The sequence below is a fragment of the Camellia sinensis genome, unplaced genomic scaffold, assembly GCF_055761805.1.
Source record: "Camellia sinensis isolate YWXY unplaced genomic scaffold, ASM5576180v1 Unanchor14, whole genome shotgun sequence".
In the NCBI taxonomy this organism is placed as follows: Eukaryota; Viridiplantae; Streptophyta; class Magnoliopsida; order Ericales; family Theaceae; genus Camellia; species Camellia sinensis.
In genome coordinates this window covers 5,417,910-5,437,482 of record NW_028129020.1, presented here as the reverse complement: position 1 = coordinate 5,437,482, position 19,573 = coordinate 5,417,910, and the positions used below count along the sequence as shown (strand labels likewise).

The 19,573-nt window shown below is 40.3% G+C and overlaps 1 protein-coding gene across 1 annotated transcript; it reads left to right on the top strand.

Annotated features, from left to right (window-relative positions):
- The first annotated feature begins 47 nt into the window (after positions 1 to 47).
- LOC114307939 (FAD synthetase 2, chloroplastic) lies at positions 48 to 18,556 on the top strand. The gene is made up of 5 exons (XM_028253428.2): positions 48 to 1,156; positions 1,702 to 1,754; positions 12,402 to 12,537; positions 17,644 to 17,819; positions 17,904 to 18,556. The coding sequence occupies exons 1-5, from the start codon at positions 879 to 881 to the stop codon at positions 18,407 to 18,409; spliced, it is 1,149 nt and encodes a 382-aa protein (XP_028109229.2). The 5' UTR covers positions 48 to 878; the 3' UTR covers positions 18,410 to 18,556.
- The last annotated feature ends 1,017 nt before the right edge of the window (positions 18,557 to 19,573 follow it).

Sequence of the window (19,573 nt, the reverse complement as noted above, 5' to 3'; positions counted from 1 at the left end):
AGATACAATCTAAACCAATTGTTTTGTTTGTTTTGTTCACGGATTGAATCTTTATTTTGATTTTTTGGTTGAAGGTAATTTTTTCTTTTTAAAACTAGTCATGTCTACAAGTTTAAAGTTTAATATAGGAAGAGTAGATAAAGTCGGATTCAGAAGAATTGGCCAAGTTTTACCAAAAATATATATTTTTTATTTTATTGAAAATAATTTGTATTCTAGAAAATGAACAGTTGTTTGTGTGAGCAAACACAAAACAAACTATTAGCTCAGAACTGCCAGAGGAGAGGAAGGGAGGTAGAGTTTCATATTATTCTGTATTTGTTGTTTTGGGGACTCTTTTTCCCATATCCGTCAGAGTAGGTTAAATTTATAAATTATATTTTGAAATCTTTATAAAGAAACAGTATGGTATGGTAAGCATTAAATGATAAATAAACTCTTCAAAATAATATAATTCTTGACCTGCTACAAAGATACTTATATGGAAGCGTCACGTGCAATTAAGGTCATAATTTTTTAATCACTTAGTATTTTTATATTTTTTTATTATAATTTCTATATTTTTATTGATTTGCAATTTCACTTTGGTTTGTGGGCACGACACAATTTTGATATTTGTACAAAAATTACATAATAGATATAAAATTATTTTGATAAAAAAAAAAAAGAAAAAAAAAAAAAGAGAAAAATGGAAAACTAGTGGACTTGCATTGGACAACTTTACATACAGAAGAAGTCCCCAATGTAGGAAGTAGAAGAACCACAACCCAACACCAAACTCATTGATTCATTCATCATTCTCCCAATCTTCTTCTTCTTCTTCTTCTTCTTCTAGTTTGCTCTTCTGCAAGTGATCTGAGTGATTGAATAACAATATAATGTCTACTAGCTCTCGTATTTCGCAGCACATACGAGTGTGTAATCAGAACCACCTAGGGTTGGGTTTTTGCTACTCTAGAAATGTTCACCTTTCATCTTCTTTGATGCTCAGACCTCCCTCCTCCGTTGCCCCTCTTTCTGATAAAAGATCAAATTCTTCTTCTTCTTCTTCTTCTTCTTCTTCTTCTTCAAACATCGATTTCGGCCTCCCTCTTTCTGCTTCTCTTCAACCCAAATCGCCTACCGCCGGAATTCCTGTGCTCTCTGACTGTTTCAGGTTCGTTTCTTTCCTTTTTTATTATCTTTTTCTTCTTATTTCTATTCTATATGAAAATTGCAATTACCATCTGTTTGTTTGTCGAGAAAACTGTGGAAAATAAATCATTATTAATTTCTAAAGTTTAGTTTGATACATAAATTGCATCTTTTTATTCATTGTCTTTGCATTGGATTGGATTGAATTGAACAGAAGAAATAAAAAATAAAAAATAAAAAGAAGAGATTTTGAATAAACTTTTGGCAGTATGAGGCTCAATACAATGTTTGAGAGCATCAATTCATACAAGTGTTTGTGTTTGAAAAAATACAAATTTTTTGTTTTTGGAATTGTTCTTTCAAGATTCCCATAGCTTTTTCAATTTTTATTTCATCTTTTAGTTGTTATTCTACTATACTATATGCTCTTTCGAAAGCTTTCACACTCACTGGACCAGTGAGTGTAACCCCAAAAATATGGAAATTATATTCAGTTACTTTTATCCTGCTTTTGTCAATGATCCCTATTCTTATCAGTGTGTCTGATTCGTCTTTCTTTGTGCAAAGCCAACATGAAGATGATCGCGAGCCTCCACCTGAAGGATTGGCCTCCGTGGCAGGTTTTCTCTTTACTGATTATTTATTTTTCCTTATTGTCCCCTGATTTATGTATATAATGGATGCATGCACGTCATTGAAATCATAAACTCTTCTTTATTTTCTTTCTTGATAAAGAATGTTTCTTGCTTGCTTGCTTGTCTTTGATTACTGAAGAATGAACAAGAGACACTGTGGGGATCACGTTTTGGGTGTAGGCTTGTGGGCTAGCCCAATCTCCGTTCACGGGTTCAAGGGAAGTCTAGACCCAGCATAAGTGTGGCCTCGAGGCATCAGGCTGACTTAAGGGTATGTCAGTTGTTATTGGGTGTTTTTTGGCTCGCTTTGAGATGGCACTCGAATGGGCTCTGGAGTCCACACTTGATGGGCTAAAATGGAGAAACACCCAAAAACACAAGAGCAAGTGTGATTCGATACATCTAGAATCTAGCTAAGGGAGGCATTGGTTTTAGGTGGAACATGTTGGCTAGTCCAATGTGCTAAGATAATTAAAATGGTTGATATGTGAACTGAAGAAGATGGGCTTACTGCTAGAGAAGACAATGTTTAGAATAGAGAGTGAAATGCATTACTAAAGCTACGTAGGGGTTCAAAAGTTAAGCATTTGAGACCTGTAAAAAAATATGCCTTGGAGCTAGGAAGCATGGATACAGATATGAGATACGGATACAATACAATACGATACGGACATGGCGATGCGACAAAACTTTAAAAAATAGGATAAGGATACGGATACAGTTAGGATACATTTGTGGAAAATATATTTTTTTAAAATTATTAGTTATAAATTACACATAAGTTAAAGAATGTTGAGAAATCTCAATGTAATTTATAATGCAAAATACTAACCTTTAAGATTTAGGTATTAATTTAAGCTAGTAGCTTGTTTATCTTTTAAATAGGTCTTGCAAATATTTCATTTATGTAAATATAATAGAACAATCCACAATTTGTCTCTATGTTTTTTCCTTTGGCATTAGTAAAAATTTTGTATTCTAGTTTACCTGCTTATTTATTTATTGATAGTTAATTTTACTATTGTTATATTCTTTTGTTAATCCTTACTTTCTATATAGTTATAGGAGGCATGCATGAGACAATTATGATGCATCAATTTAACAAATTATATTATTTAACTTACTATGTTCTTCTTATTAAAGAACTAAACAAACTATTCGAAAAATATTCTTATATTTATTCTTGTAACTATATTATATTATAATACTATGCAAAAAATGCTACAATTCTAATTTCGTAAAACAAGTAATACGTGACTTGGAGTATTCGATACTTCAAAATTAGCTATTCAATACTCCAAAATTAATTAAGAAGTGTTCGATATTTTTAAGAAGTATCAAATACGTATCCGCAAGTATCCAAGTAGTATAAGTATCTAATACAGATACATCACCCTATTTGAAGTATCTGTGCTTCATAGCCTTGGAGGCTAGTTCAGAGTAGTAAACTGCTGCTAAAATGTTATGGGATAAGTGTTCTATATGAAAACAACTTAGTTCCCTTTGCTTGGCTTCAAAATAGTAAGGTAAGCTCTCTACTTGTAGAAAGGAGAAGCCAAGTATGTTGTGACAGGTGTTTTGGGGTATGAAATGCTCAGAAGGACAGGAAAATGTGTAGGAAAGATGTTGGTTTTAGTAGTTTTTGCTACGTTAGTTTAGTTTTGGAGTGGCTTTGTGTTGACGTCAACATTGTTGTACTATGGTTGAAAACAAATTGAAAGGGGATCATCTGATAAGATCTCAGCAAAATAGGTTTCAGGCGTGCCCAAGTGTGTGCATCTACTGGTCATAGGAGGACAACTAACCTTTGTCCTTCATGCTTACTATCGAAGGATGCACACAAGAAGGATCTTTGGGGAACTCTCATCTCATGTCTTATTGACCACTTCTCCCAAGAGCTCCCTTAGCTAAAGTGAGTTGACCACTAGTCAAACTATCATAAGATCTCATAGGTTAGGTTTGAGTAGAAGTTGGCTGCTGGAGAATGTGCTAGAATGGATCTGGCTGGGCCAAATTGCACTTGGGTTGTATCAAAATGATCTCCTAAGGTTCGGGCAATCTGTGTCAGACCAAGAAAGGTCCTGGGTGTTATTGTAGAGACTTAACCCACGTGGTAAACTGTTCTGCTATTGCTGAATAGCCAAATCACATGGGATTTTGGGCATTATTCCAGATGTTGAACAATCAACAAAGTGGGGGCTTTTGTTGTTTTTTGTTCGAAGTATGGGCTTTGCCAAAATGGTTTGAGTTTTAATCAAGCCAAGTAGATTTGTACCATGCTACTAAGGGTCTTAAGCTTCATTTCAGAGGCTGAGCCCAATAATTTTAAGGGCCAAATAGGGCTTAAAGAACTGATTCTTGGATCTATAGACATACCATTTGACCAACTATAACACTTGGGCATCATTCTTGAACACTGCTCAATGGCGAAATGGACTTGGCTTGAATGTCAAGAAAATTTTGGAAGTGTAGCCCTTGTTCAGACATAGATTGGAATATCCCCTCAGGATTGAATGTGGAATTTAGATAATCTTATGAAAGGGTTTTCTAGGCTTAAAATGAAGAATGAAGTTAAAACATTTAAAAGAAAAGGGTCTACCTTCACCATTTGTTTTATATGCAAAGTTCCTCAATTTTTAAAATTTGTTTCTGCTATCTTTTGGTGCTTTGAAATTAGCTTTCCAACCATATAAAGGTGTCTTGATTCAATTTAAAATGAAAATGTTATGAGTATATTACAAAATTTACTTCATCTTGACATATTGATGGTGAAATAGTCATAACTCAAAAGGTATTGGGGATCTGGAAACCAAACCAATTGGAGTTCAAAGTAGACTCTTAAAGCTTTTTGGAAGTGTGCGTTGTGAAATTCGGATAAGCTCTTTGTGTGGTCCTGAAGTTCAGACTCAAATTCAGTCAAGTATAGTGGAATGTTGTACTATGGTTGAAAGCTGATTGAAAAGGGATCATCCGATAAGATTTCAGCAAATAGGTATGAGGCTTGTCCAAGTGTGCATCTACTGGTCAATATGAGGATAACTAGCTCTTTGTGGATACACACAAGAATCCTTTGGGAACTTTCATGTTTTCTCAACCTCTTCTCCCAAGGGCTCCCTTAGCTAAAGTGAGCTGGCCACTTGTCAAACTATCATAAGACCTCATAGATTAGGTTTGAGCGGAAGTCGGTTGCTGGATAATTTCATTGGCATCCTTCTTATTGACTTAAATAAGTTGGGGGATCAATCAACAATCAACTCTTGTAACATATTTTCTTCTTTCATCTTGCCGTTCATGCATTTAAAAAAAATTATAATTTCAAGCTTGCATTATTTGGTTCAATTTTTTTATTGAATCTCTCTCTTTCTCTCTCTCTCTCTCTCTCTCTCTCTCTCTCTCTCTCTCTATCTATCTATCTATCTATATATATATATATAAAGGTTTCTAATTTTACAACCTGTTCAAAGAAATTGTTTTGCAGTTTTGCATGAATAATTTTAAATTGGAATGTGGAGTGGAAAGGGGATTATACTAATTTTTCTGTCATTCTGTAATAAGAGAAAAGATAAATGTACACCTTTTTTTGTGTGTTTGGACTAGTTTGTAGCTCTCTTTTGTTTCTTTACTACAAAATCAATTCTTATCCAATTTGAGTGGACAATACTTTTGTAGAATACTTCATAGAAATTTCTTTATCTGGCAATAGCAATTGCATTTTTTTGGTTGCGTGTATTGTTTATAGGTTTTATTAGTGTATTTTTTTTCTCCACCTGGGTTCTTTATAAATTTTTTTGGTACATCAGAGATTGTAGCTAGGGGAGTGAGATTCAAACCCTGGACTCCGATTCTGGCCAGTTCTCTGTAAATTATTATTATATAAGAAAACATTTATTTATTTATTTTGTCTAATATTTTGGGACTTATATGCCTTATTATCTACAGTCTGTCAGTCACTTGATTGTTATTCCTTGGCAATTTTATTCCGCTGTAAGGCTTTCTCTCTCTTTTTTTTTTTTGGATAGATAAGTATGCGGACTTTATTGAGAAAGCATCAAGATGATGCAAAGAATACAAAAATTCCCAAGAGGGTAAAATACACTCTCTAACCTATATTCAAAAACTCTAAAAAACTAAACATATCCGGATTAGTTTTCATCTCTAACCAACTATACAAAACAACCAGAAAGCGACTCTCAATCTAACTAACATTGCGTTGAATATCTTGAAACGTGCATCTATTACATTCCAACCAAACTAACCACATCAAACAAAAAGGGACCAAATTCCACACATGCCGCTGTCGACGCCTAACCCAAGCCCCGCGCCAGCTCCACAACATGTCCACCACCCGCCTCGGCTGAACCTAGACAATCCCAAAAAGAGAGAAAACCAAGGCCCACGCATGGAGACACCACCGGACAATGCAAGAACAAATGATCCACAGACTCTGCATCATAACACATACAACACCGATTCACTAGATTGTGACCTTGCCGCATCAAGTTGTCAATCAAGAGATTTCAACTCAAAGCCGCCGTCCACATAAAGAAAACCACCTTAGATGGAACTCTTGGCACCCAAACACTCCTCCAAGGAAAATCCCGCCTTAACTCCCCCATCAAGTTTCAATAGAATGATGAGACTGAAAAACACCCTTTAGCCCCAATAGTCCAGCACAAAACATCCTCTCCCACCCCATTCACCCCCAACCCATACAAGTAACCCCATAACTCCACCGGCTGATCAACCTCCCAGTCTTGAATGGGTCGCTGTAGCGTAATGTCCCAAACCACCCCCTCCCCATCCCACCCTTGAAATAGGATGCCACCATAGCCTCCTGATCCCTCACAATACTAAAGATCTAAGGAAAGCGAGCCTCCAACGAATGCACCCCACACCATCAATTCTTTTAAAAACGCACCCTCACCCCATTACCGACCCAAAAACCCACCCTACCCCAAAACTCACTTCTTCCCAACCAGATCCCTTTCCATAACCCACAACCATACAAACCCAGCACCGTTTCTGACCCCCATTCCCCCCGAGTTATCCCATACTTCACAGCCATCACCTTCCTACACAACCGCTCGGGCTCACCAGCAAAGTGCCACAGCCATTTCCAAAATAGCACTGGATTAAAAGTCACCAAACTCCTCACCTCCAACCCCCCTGCCACTTTCAATTGACAAATCTGCCCTCAATCCTCTAAGTGATACCTAAAATCAGCACCCCTACTACCCCATAAAAAATTCCTTTGTAACTTCTCAATCCGCCGCGCCACAAACACCAGATTAACATGCACCGACATAAAGTATGTCGGGATACTGCTTAGCGCGCTCTTGATCAAAGTCAACCTTTCCTTTTGCGACAGATATTACCTCTTCCAACCTGCTAACCATTGTTGAATCCGCCCCACAACCCCGTTCCATACCCCTATAGTCTTAAACGCCCCCAACGGCAAATCCAAATAAGTCACCAGCAAGATGGACACCTTATAGCCTAACACCGCTGCTATCACTGGCAACCCCTCCACTTGACCCACTGGGATCAACTCAGACTTTTCCAAATTCACTCGAAGACCTGAGACAACCTCGAAGCGCAACAAAACACATCTCAAGTAACCTAACTGTTCCGCCACCGCCCCACAGAAGATTAGTGCATCATCGGCATACAACAAATGGAAAACACTCAGATGTGCTCCTGTAGGAGACTCCACCACAAAACCTTCTAGCAAACCTTCACGACTTGCTTTTTCCAATAATCTGCTCAAGGCCTCCATCACCAAAATAAACGAAAGTGGCGACAAAGGGTCTCCTTGACGAAGACCTCAATATGTTCGAAAAAACCCTGTTGGAGTACCATTAACCATAATCGACAACCGCACAGTAGAAATACAAAACTGAATCCAGCAACACCAAGTCTTCCCAAAATCCATACGATCCAAAGTATACAATAAAAACTCCCACCTCACATTATCATAGGCATTCTCTATATCCAACTTACAAATTACACCCGGTTGCTCCTGCTTGATCAGGGAATCCACACATTCATTAGCCGTTAAGACTGCATCTAAAATCTGCCGACCCCTTACAAAAGCATTCTGAGAGTCGGACACGATTGTCTGCAAAACCCCGCGAAGTCTATTTGCCAACACCTTAGCCAACAGTTTATAAACACTCCCAAGCAGACTGATTGGCCGAAAGTCCCTAATGTCCTCAGCCCCTCCTTTCTTCAGAATCAAAACCAAAAAAGTCGCATTAAGATTTTTCTCAAACTGTCCAGTCCCGAGAAAAGCCTCCAGTGCCGCCATCACGCCTGCCTTAACCACACTGCAACAGTGCTGATAGAAAGCCATAGTAAAACCATCGGGACCGGGAGCCTTATCCCCACTCATGGCCTGCAAAGCCCGAAATACCTCCTCTTCCGTAATGACTTGCTCCAAGGCCACCCTATCCTTAGCTGAAATCATATCAAAATGAACCCCTTCTAGCTCTGGCCGCCACTCCCCTTCTTGCGAACGAAACAAATTCTTATAGAAATCCATAATCCTTTCCTTGATCTCCTCTTCATTTACCAGGTCATGCCCATTCATCCGCATTTGACTAATATGATTCATCCGACGGTGAGCATTAGCCATTCGATGGAAGAATTTTGTGTTACGATCCCCATCCTTTAACCACAAACACCTAGACCTTTGTCTAAAACTCACCTCCTCTAAGCGTGAAATACGGACATAATCCTGTCTAGCCGCCTCCTTTCTAGCAACATCATCCATCGATAAGCCTCCTTCAGCCTCTAACTCATCCAAGGAAGATAGTAAGGACACCACCGCTTGTCTCTGACCCTCTAGTCGGCCAAAAACCTCCCTATTCCAGCTTTTCAGATCCCTTTTAAGCAATTTCAACTTCTGCGCCAACATATAACTAGGCGACCCTGTAACTGCATAAGAGTTCCACCGCCCCCTAACCATCTCCAAGAAAGCTTCTGAATGCAACCATATGTTCTCAAAACGGAAAGGCACTGGGCCACTGTGGAGCCCCCCACTATCGAGTAAAAGAGGCCAATGATCAGACACCGGACGAGGCAACCGAATTTGAACAACATCCAAAAAATGTTCCTCCCAATCGCTGGAGATCAAAAATCGATCAATCCGAGACAAACTTTGCACATTCGACCAAGTAAATCGCCCTCCCTGAAGCTTCATGTCAATTAACTGCATTTCATCAATAAAAGAACAGAACCTTTGCATGGAGCCTAACTCTCGAGAACTCCCCACCCTCTCAGTTGGCCACCTCATCATGTTAAAGTCACCCTCCACACACCAAGGCACTGACCAACGAAATGCCACAGCCTCTAACTTTGAAAAGAACTCCCGCGATCCACACTGGGCCATACACCCCCGTGAACACTCATTGGAACTAATCCGCCACACACCGAAATAGAGAAGACACTGAAAAGCTACCCAACTCCTTTTCTTTCTTCACAACCACCTTCGGGTACCAACAGATTAGAACACCTGCTGCCGTGCCCACTGCCGGCAAATGTAACTACTCTACAAATCGGCCTCCCCAAATTTCTCGCACCACCTCTAACCCCAACACCTCCATCTTTGTCTCTTGTAAGCATGCTGCATTAGCTTTCGTACTTCGCAAGACTGTCTTCACTGCTACCCTTTTGTCCTTATCATTCAATCCCCGCACATTCCATGACAATTTTTAACTTCATTTCAATAACAAAGGAACCCCCCGACGTCTACGTAAGTCACGATTAGCCCTTGCCCCACCCTGTTCATAATTGATTGAACACACTAAATTCCTTAACTCCCGTTTCCCTTTATGACTAGTCTCTGCCACTGTACCAATTGGGTTACTAGGAGACCTTTTTTGCCACGATGCCTCCATGGTAGAAAATAACTGTAAGGCTTCCTCTTCATGCCCTTTGAATGATAGACCCAATAACCGACTAACCTCAGTTATATGTTCCAACACCCAATCTGATATATCCTCCACTGCAAGTATCCCATTCCTTCCAAAGACATTACTGTCCTCAAACTGCACCTGTGTTGGACCTATCAGTCCCTCCTGGTTGCCCCTGTCCATAGCCAGAGGCTGCAGTACCAGCTCAATTCATTATGACCCTCTGTATCGGCCTCAGCCATGGCTCCCTATACCAGAACATCATCCTGGTCAAACCTGACTCGCCTCTCCCCATCTCTAGCATTGGCGACCTCATCTCGAAAAGATAGTCCATTAGCCTCCTACGCCCTCCACACCTTATCGTCCAGATGGCCCACTGTCCTTACCTCCACGCTTGACGTCGCAGCTACCTAATTTGGGCCCATTGTCAGACTGACGCTGCCAAGGCCTTCGATAGAGTGCACTAACCTCTCAGATGACCCATTTCCAAGAGTTGCCAATAAGTCGTTTGTCGGCGATGGCCCCGGCTTCGTTCACGCCGACATATCTACCGTTGTGGTCGACTTCGGCCAGGGCTCCCCCACACTAGTGCGTAAAGATTCGAGAATCCGATTCACTGGGGGATCTGTCTCCTGACCCGCCAATTGCAAAATGGACCCAGACAGAGGAAGCCTCAGCCCATGTCCAGGGTCATGACCCAATTCATTATGGACCTTTAACCCTAAAGAAGTGGAGCCCAACATCTCAGCATCCTCTATGGGCCTTTTGTCTTCCCTACCACAGGCTCTCTCTTTAATGCTTAGGCCCACTGGGCCCAGTTCCAAACCTTGCTTGCCTTGGGCCTCCCAGCCCCGATACCTCCTCACCCCTGTAGAAGGCAAGGCTCGTTGAGCCAGCCGTTGAATGCCCCCAAATCTTGAAAAATCTGGTGTACTCCCAAATCTTCGCCAATTCCGACGATCACGCCTCCAATCTCGACCTTCCTTCTCCCGCTGCAGTTCTCCCCTCATTCCGTTTGACAACATCTCAACATCCACCGTTGACCCTTCCTCCGGCCAGATAGGGATTGAAAATGATGAATTTTCCCAGCGCACCAATACCTTAGATGGGATGTGGCCACCAGTTTTGACCCGCAAGTGGACCACCCCAAGGTCCACCGACAATTCGTCCACCTCCACAAAACTGCCGCATCAGTCACCAATGGTACGGTACGTCTTCTTGCTGCGGAGATGTATGGGTAGGCCCACCACCCTCACCTAGGCATTGGGCCTCTATTCCGACACTACTGTCATCTGACACAAGACTGTTGGTGACCACCCTACTAGATTCAAGTCACATCCTGCAATCTCCCACTGTCGTCGCATAACTGTTTCGGCGTGTCGGCATCACAAACAGGTAATCTTGGCTCCCTATTGGTCGAATTTCCACTTCCCCAACCTCCTTCCACCACCGCCTTACCTAATCTGTCATGGCTGAAAAGCTAACCCCTTTACCCCCCCTGAAACCCACCCTACCCACTAACGCCCTGTTCAGTAAACTAAACCACCCTTCCTCCGCCACACCCTACACCACCTCAACTCCACTGTTTGGGCTACGAGTCGCCCCAATCGTTGGAAAACCCCTTTTCACAGCCAAGACCTCCTTACCCCCATTAACCCCACCACCCTTTGGCACACGGCCAGCCCCTATATCGAATCCTTCAATAACTGGCGCTACCCGTTCCCACCCATTCCCAAACTCTGACAAAGGAAGGTAAACCTGATTCCTTTTGTCGTCCACCGTCACCAGTATCTGCACCGACGAGCCGCCATTCTCTTCCTCGTGAATCCAGGTTGCCACACTCCATCTTTTCCCTTCTGGACCCAAGAAATAGCGATCGACCATACGGGACGCTGTCCGCAGCTTCGTACCTATCCATTGTACTTCATACCCCGTCAGCACCACCTCCCGCTGTAGTCCTTGCCCATGCTCCACAATGGACAATTGATGATGGCCTCTCAGATCCCAGCCACTTCCTCAAATTCAAAGGACCGTCCTCTAAGGAAAAGGATTCGCCGACGTGGTCCATTAGCCGCCTTCACCGGAAACATCCCAGGTAACTAACACAACCCGCCAGAAATTTCCTTCATAAGGAAAGTCTTAGAGAGAGATTATATTAGTTTATGTAGAGTTTCTAGTAGTCCCTTTTTTTTTTTTGGTCTCATGTAACAGGAGGCTTCTGTATTGTTTTATTTAATTTATTCCTCCATTTAATAGATGTTGGAATGATTTTGTGTGCACTGGTTTACCCATTTCTTACTTATGCCAACCTTGAAGTGTTCGTTGTGGTTGGGTTTAGTTTGCTTTTAAATATCAGGGGATTGTTGGCACCATAAGTATTTTGTATGTCATAAATGTTTAGTTATTTATTTTTTAATGCTATAATAATTTGAATGGATTGAGTACGGAAAGGATTGCTTTTAATTATTTGCAAATGGTAACAAGTGTCCCTAGTGCATTATTTTATATTGGAATTTGTGTAAAAAGTTCTTTGGAAATGGTGAAAAAAATTGAAAAAAAATTTCAATGAAGTGTTTTGAAATTAGTGAAAAGTGTTATGTTTCTCATTTTTGTCTTTTTCTTGTGCCCTAGGACACTTGCTAGCAAGACCCTTGGTTATTAATTTGTATTCTTTTATTTTAAACATGTCATTTATGATTTCTTGGTCATACTTTACCAGGAGGGATAGTAGCTTTGGGAAAGTTTGATGCCCTACACATTGGTCATCGAGAACTTGCAATCCAAGCGGCAAAGATTGGAGTTCCATTTCTTTTATCATTTGTTGGAATGGCAGAAGTACTTGGTTGGGAACCTAGGTGTGGATATTGTCGTATATATTCTCTCTCTCTCTCTCTCTCTCTATATATATATATATATTATAAAATGTGAATAGATTTAGGAAGCAAAGAGGAGAGTACGGTGCTAGGGGAAACCTCCACAGTAGGTGCAAAAGAACAGGAAAGCACAAGAAAACATTACAAAACCTACTTGGGTAGCTTTCAATCTGCTACGAAGATAAAGGTGTAATGTAAACTACTAGTTTGGCTGGGCCAATTTCCCCCTCGTCCAATTCAGAGATCAGCTAGATATGAAATCTGCATGCAGAATTGTCTAATTTCCAAATCCAAGTCATGGAAATTGATGCAATCTTCTTCAATTATCACTTGATAGGAAGCATTGGATCCTATATGGTGTTCAGAATCCTCATTCAGATATAAGCTATCCATTAGATGCCATATTAGTCCCAATTGGGATGAATAATCTTTTAGGGAGAGTTATTGGTAAATTGAAGCAACCTATAAGACGAGCAAGAAAGAGTAAAATTCAAGGAAGTGGCTAAAATCAGAAATTTCAATAATTTCAAGGTGGAGCCTGTAAACCATCCATATTCAATTTAGTAGTTTTAGTAGAGTCTTGTTTATGCTTAATTTGCTTCAGTCAATTTCAGTTATGGTTTAGTAAGTTCTAAGAGCTAGTTGTGTATAGTAGTTTCAAAATATTTTGGACATGTGTTGTAGGGTTTGTTCACGGTGTGTTTCAAGTAAAGGCTTCATATTAGGAAGTGTTTTAAAGTTATGAAAAAGAGTTTCATATAGAGAGGGTTATAGATGCAATTGGATTGGCTGAGGACTGGATGTTCTACTACCATTGCAATGTAGTGGATTCAGAACTTTATTATTTGTTAAAAAAGATGTATTATTGATTGATATTTTGTTATATTACAATGATTCCTATATATAGAAGAGAGGGTGAGTGTAGTAGGTATGGAGTAGGTGAGGAGTAGGTGGAGAGTAGGTGAAGTAGGTGAGTGTGTAGTAGGTGGTAGTGGTAGGTGTGTAGTAGGTGAATTTTAACAGCCCCCCGCAAACTCAAGGGGGATAGGAACTAACCAACTTGAGTTTGGAGAGGGCAACAAAACAAGAAAATACATAAAAATAAAAGAGGATAGGAGACACTGTATGGTCGTGTCAGACCATTAGTGAAGACACTGGATGGTGGTGTCATAACGTTGTAGAGGACACTGTATGGGGGTGTCATAACGTTGTAGAGGACACTGTATGGTGGTGTCATAACGGTGTAGAGGACACTGGATGGCGGTGTCAGACAGATGTAGAAGACAGTTTATGGGGTCATGTCGAACCGTTGTAGTAGACAATGTTGTGACAGTTGTTGTGACAGTTTACGGAGTCTTGCTGGACCCTTGTAGAAACTAACCGGAATCAATGTCGGGACAGTTTACAGAGTCTTGTCGGACCCATGAAGGAGCTAACCGGAATCAATGTCGGGACAGTTTACAGAGTCTTGTCGGACCCATGAAGGAGCTAACCGGAATCAATGTCGGGACAGTTTACAGAGTCTTGTCGGACCCTTAAAAAGTCGCACCCTCAAAAGGTGTGCCCAATTTTTCAAAAGGCGTGCCATCAAAAGGCGTGCCCAATCCATAAAAAGGCGTGCCATCAAAAGACGTGTCCAATCCATAAAAAGGTGTGCCAGATATGATGGCGAGGCACGTGAGTACCTTGGCTGGCGCGCCCGTTTGTCGTCTGGCGTCAAGTGGCGCGCGATACGCGTGGCTGCCCCGGCTATTTAACCAAGACGGAGGCGGAGGCCAAGGCAGAGGCTGAGACAAGAAACTGAGAACAAACTCTGAAAAACAAACTCTTCGTTGTCGGAGAGAGAAACTCGGTAATATTCTGTAACACGCTGTTGCCCAGAAAATGGCTTCGTCGTCCCGCGGTCTGCTCACCCTCTTTCCCGACCTCAACGAGTCAACAAGAGAGAGAACTGGTGCGGTGGCACTGGAACCTCAACCAAGCGCCCCGGAGTTTGCTCCGTTGAACTTTCCGATGCGGTCTGTGGAGCAAAGAATGGCAGTGCAGTCGGATGTGGAAGCCAATCAGTATACATTGAAGTCATGTGTGGAAACCATGACTGCGGTTACAAACTTGTCGAACCGGCTGCAGAGTAGGGCAAATGAGGTGCAGCAGTTAAACTCCCAGTTGGCTCTGCTCCAACGCATGTATAAGGATGCGTGAGCAGAGATAAGTGTGCTAAGGCGGAAAATAAGGAGCTGAAGCGGAAGGCCACCGTGATGTTCCGTTTTGGAGGTCCGCCATATTCTGCAGTGGAGGAGCAGGGAGTAGTGATCATGCCCAGTGGAGTGGGAAATACGGAGGCAACACCGGCAAGGGCCGCCCAGGACGGAGGTAAGAAGAAAAGACCGGCGGCAGAGTAGAGAAGGGATGTCGGTGTGTGGCCGTCTGCAGAAAAGAAAACAAAGTTGTGGTTGTGTTTGTTTTTTTTTTTTTTTTGTTTTTTTTTTTTATGTTTTTTTTTTTTGTATTTTATTTTATTTTAGTTTTTTTTTTTTTTGTGTAAAATTGTGATCGGGGTGGATCCCTGAGATGAATAAAATGAATTTGTGGAAGGATGAATTTTTTTTTTTTTTTTTTTTGGTTGTGAAAAGTAAGGGAATCGAATAATAAAAAAAAATATGGAGAGGGTGATGAAATGAGAAGCATGGTGATGAAGAAGATATAATAATGAATAAAAATAGAGCACCAAGTAAATTGGATAATAAAAAATAAAATGTGGGCGGAGAAAGAATAAAGAAATAAAAGAAGAAAAGGAAAATGTGTGTTAAAAACGATGTCATGTGAGTGCTTTGTGCACTTGTCTGGGCACTGGTCTGGTGCTGTGCACTTGTCTGGTGCTTTTGTTTTGTTTTGTTTTGTTTTGTTTTTGTTTTTGTTTTTTTTTTTTTTTGTTTTTTTAATATTTAATAAGAATAACAATATATTAATGGCGAATAGCATGTGCGCCGGTGGAAGTGGCATAGAAAGGGTGAGTGAGACATGGTGGGAACAAAGAGAATAAAAAAAAATATTATAATAAACATATTAAAATAAAAGAAAGTGCTCTGGATTATGGCTCCAACTCATGATGTGCTGTGTGGGTTATTATGGCAGTAATTCTGCAATGGGAACCGTGAAATGGTGGGAGAAGAAAAGAAAAGTAAAAGCTGAAGAAAAGTGAATGGTGTGCTGTGTGGGTTTGTCCAAAAGAGGTTTTTTTTTTTTTTTTTTTTTTTTTTTTTGGCGGTGGAGAATAATTGATGTGTGTGGGTGGACAAATATATTTGGTTTTAGAGAGAATGATTTTTAAAAAGAGAGAGAGAAGTGGGATGTGAAGACACAACATCTCTCTCTCTGTGTTGAATTCGGGCAGTGCACACCAAAAACACATAGACACACACAGAGGAGGAGGCGACAAACAGACTGCTCTCTCTCTAACTCACACACAGATTCGGGCTGTCTGGACCATGATCTACGTCAGTGACACAAATTCTCAATGCATGGCCTGTAGAGGTGACGTGAAGGGAGTCTGGGATTTGCTGGACGATGGCATTGATGTAAATAGCATTGACTTGGATGGGAGGACTGCTTTGCACATTGCAGCCTGCGAAGGCCACCTCGAGGTTGTGAAGCTCTTGGTCAATCGGAGGGTCAATATTAATGCCCGTGACCGCTGGGGCAGTACGGCTGCTGCTGTTGCGAAAGCGACCTGGTTTAGCGGCGGCGGAGCTGTGGAGATGGAACTGGAGTAGAAGGAAGAGGAGGAGGAAACGCATTTTTCTGGGTTTCTCTCTCTCTCAGCAATGGATTTTAGAGAGAGAAGAAGAAGAGAGTGACTGAGAGAGTTCAGTGTGCATCGGGAAAGTGTGAATTGAAGCTTGAAGAAGAAGGGTTGTTCTTGTGATTGGAAAGAGTGGAACAAACTTGGTGGGTGTGTAGAGGTCCGGCGGGCGGCCAAGGCGAAGCTGCCGCCCGCCGGTGAAGCAGAATTACTAGCTTCTTAACCTTGCTCTGATACCATGTTAAAAAAGATGTATTATTGATTGATATTTTGTTATATTACAATGATTCCTATATATAGAAGAGAGGGTGAGTGTAGTAGGTATGGAGTAGGTGAGGAGTAGGTGGAGAGTAGGTGAAGTAGGTGAGTATGTAGTAGGTGGTAGTGGTAGGTGTGTAGTAGGTGAATTTTAACATTATTATTATTTATATAACTATGATTCAGAAAATAATTCTTCCCGCCCAAGCCCTACAATTGCGGAAAAGGGAAATTAATCACCCAGTAGCATGGTGTCTAAGAAATATCCATAAGTCGGACCCTCTTCATTCATTCGTGTAGGATATTTGTAGTGAGTGCAAGAGAAGATATCCTTTGGCCCTAGACTTCATTTCTACGCTAGATTTTGCTTGATTTCCAATAAATATTGTTAGACGCGTGGCCTAGCCTTCATCTATAAGTATTGTCTGCTATGACCCGGCCCAACAACCGGCCTCATGAGTTTGTGTCCCCTTCAGCTCCAACCCAAAAGTGCCTCCAAGTTAGGAGTGTCTTGCACTATCTTATAAGTCCATATGGACATCGTCCACAATCGATATGGGATGCAACATTTCCGCCTTGGCTCTCATACCATGTTAGATGCATGGCCCAGTCTCCACTTTAAAGTATTTTCTACTATGACCCAGCCCAACAGCTGGCCTCTTGGTTTTTCCCTTTGGGCACCAACCCAACAGGCTCCTCCAGGTTAGAAGTGTCCTACTGCATCTTATAAATTCATCATATTGACATCGTCCGCAAACTAATGTGGGATGCCCGACAAATATAAAAATAAAACTTTTGAAGGAAAACTCCTTGAATAATTACTCTTTAAAAAATCTTGTAGATCATAAATCAGTTAGGTTTGAAGTCAGACTCAATGACTTCTTGGGCTGATTATAACCATTTAAAACAGCTGGCATGATGCTGGAATGGATCTTCATCACCGTAGCCCTTTGCTTATGATATTCCATTTCAAAAAGAACAGGTGGTTGGGGATGTTAAAGAAACTTGATTTCAATTTCTCTGTGCAGGGCTCCCATAGTTGCCAAATTTGACCGGAAGCGGGTTCTTTCCTCCTGGGCTCCATACTGTGGTAACATGATTCCTACAGAGTACCAGGTCGAATTTTCAAAAGTTCGCCACCTCACCCCATATCAGTTTGTTGAGAAGTTATCAAAGGAATTTGGACTACGTGGCGTTGTGGCAGGTGACATTATTTCAAGTCCCAGAGTGTTTATCTCTTCTAACGACTTTACTTGAATGATTGAACTAAATGACTTTTATGTGGTAGGCGAAAACTACCGGTTTGGATACAAAGCTGCTGGTGATGCATCAGAGCTGGTAAAGCTATGCGATAAGTATGGTATGTCAGCATATATTATAAATTCTGTCATGGATCAGAACCTTGACTCCAGAAATATAGGCTCTGGTGATTCAAAGGAGCAAGGGCAAGTCTCGTCTACTCGCGTTCGTCATGCTCTTGCCAAAGGAGACATGAAATATGTCTCGGAGCTTTTGGGTCGCCACCATCGTCTTATGTTGATGGTGAAAGATCAGGAATGGTTAATCAGCAATCAACGTATCGTGTCAGCTCGAAAATCTTGTTTGTTAAATCTTCCACCAAAGGATGGCCTATACGAGCGCTGTTCGCTTTTCGTAGGCAGTGAAAAAGTAGTGCCATGTAGAGTAACCATTGATGCAACCCATATTCATTTGGAATTGGATGAGGTAGGTACATGTATTAGTATTATTTCTCATGAATTTAGGTTCTTGGGTATTGACTTTGGAGTCTCTTAATTTTCTCGTTGGTTTTAAAAATAGGCTATATTATTGGAGAAGCAAGGGGGGTGATTTGTAATCAATTACTAAGCTAGTACATTTTTTACATTGTCTAGTCTATTCTATTCTGTCAATTGAAAGAAAGTAAAGTTGATTTATTGATCAGTACGCTACACATGGCTAACATTATGGTTTGAAATATCAAAAATGTCTTGCATTGTGTCCTATTTTGTGAAAATCTTATATACAGTTAATTCTTCTCAAATAGATAAATTGAGCATAATTCTAGCGGTTGTATCTTTATATTTTTAAAGAGAGATTTAAAATTTAAGCTTATAAAAAAGTGTCGAATGTCCAATTGTAATAATTTTTAATTTACTAATTTGCTAACATCACCCACTGTTACTATATATATATATAAAGTTTAACATATTTGCGGCATTAAGGCATCTCTAACGAAAATGTTAAATGGATGGTTTGAGTTTGATGCAATGGTACATACCCACCCGAAATAATAATTGTTTAATGGGGTTGTTAGAATCCCATTGTTAGGTATGATATCATTATGTAAATGAAATAACATTGTACATGTATATGTAATTACGAAACGATTAAGGTACACATTTTTAAAGGTTGTGTATGGTATATATTTTGTAATAATAAAAAAAAATAGTATAATTTTAATTTTTTTTAGTCATAACTAACTAAGTGCAAAAAAGTCATAATCAAATATCTTAAAATAATATTATAATTAAAAAAGAAAATTGATTATAATTAAAGAAGAAAATAGCATAATTAAATGTGCATATGGTGTAGGGTGTGTGTAATATAATTTTTCATGTAATTAACTATAAACGTATGTGTATATATATATATTTTGCTGAAATATACTTTTGGAAAATTTTATTCAAACACCACAATTTATCTCAATAAATACCATTTACTCTGTTCACACTATACACAAATTGAACATATTGACTTTGTCTTAATACACACCACTAATTTTTATATAATACCATATTATCCTTATCTTCTCTAATAAACTCAAAACCCTAATCCTAACCCTAACCACTCACCATTGTCGGCTGCTACTCCCTTCAATCATTGCCCCTCTCCATCCCTATTCCCTTCTCGCTTTTGCCTTCTCTCGTTACTACCTATACTTTCTCTAGCCTTTATCAT

Excerpts from the sequence above, each read along its gene's own strand:
- LOC114307939 (XM_028253428.2), top strand. The coding sequence starts at position 879 with ATGTCTACTAGCTCTCGTATTTCGCAGCACATACGAGTGTGTAATCAG. Across the intron at positions 1,157-1,701 it reads GTGCTCTCTGACTGTTTCAG|CCAACATGAAGATGATCGCG; the intron begins GTTCGTTTCTTT and ends CTTTGTGCAAAG. Across the intron at positions 17,820-17,903 it reads ACTACGTGGCGTTGTGGCAG|GCGAAAACTACCGGTTTGGA; the intron begins GTGACATTATTT and ends TTTATGTGGTAG.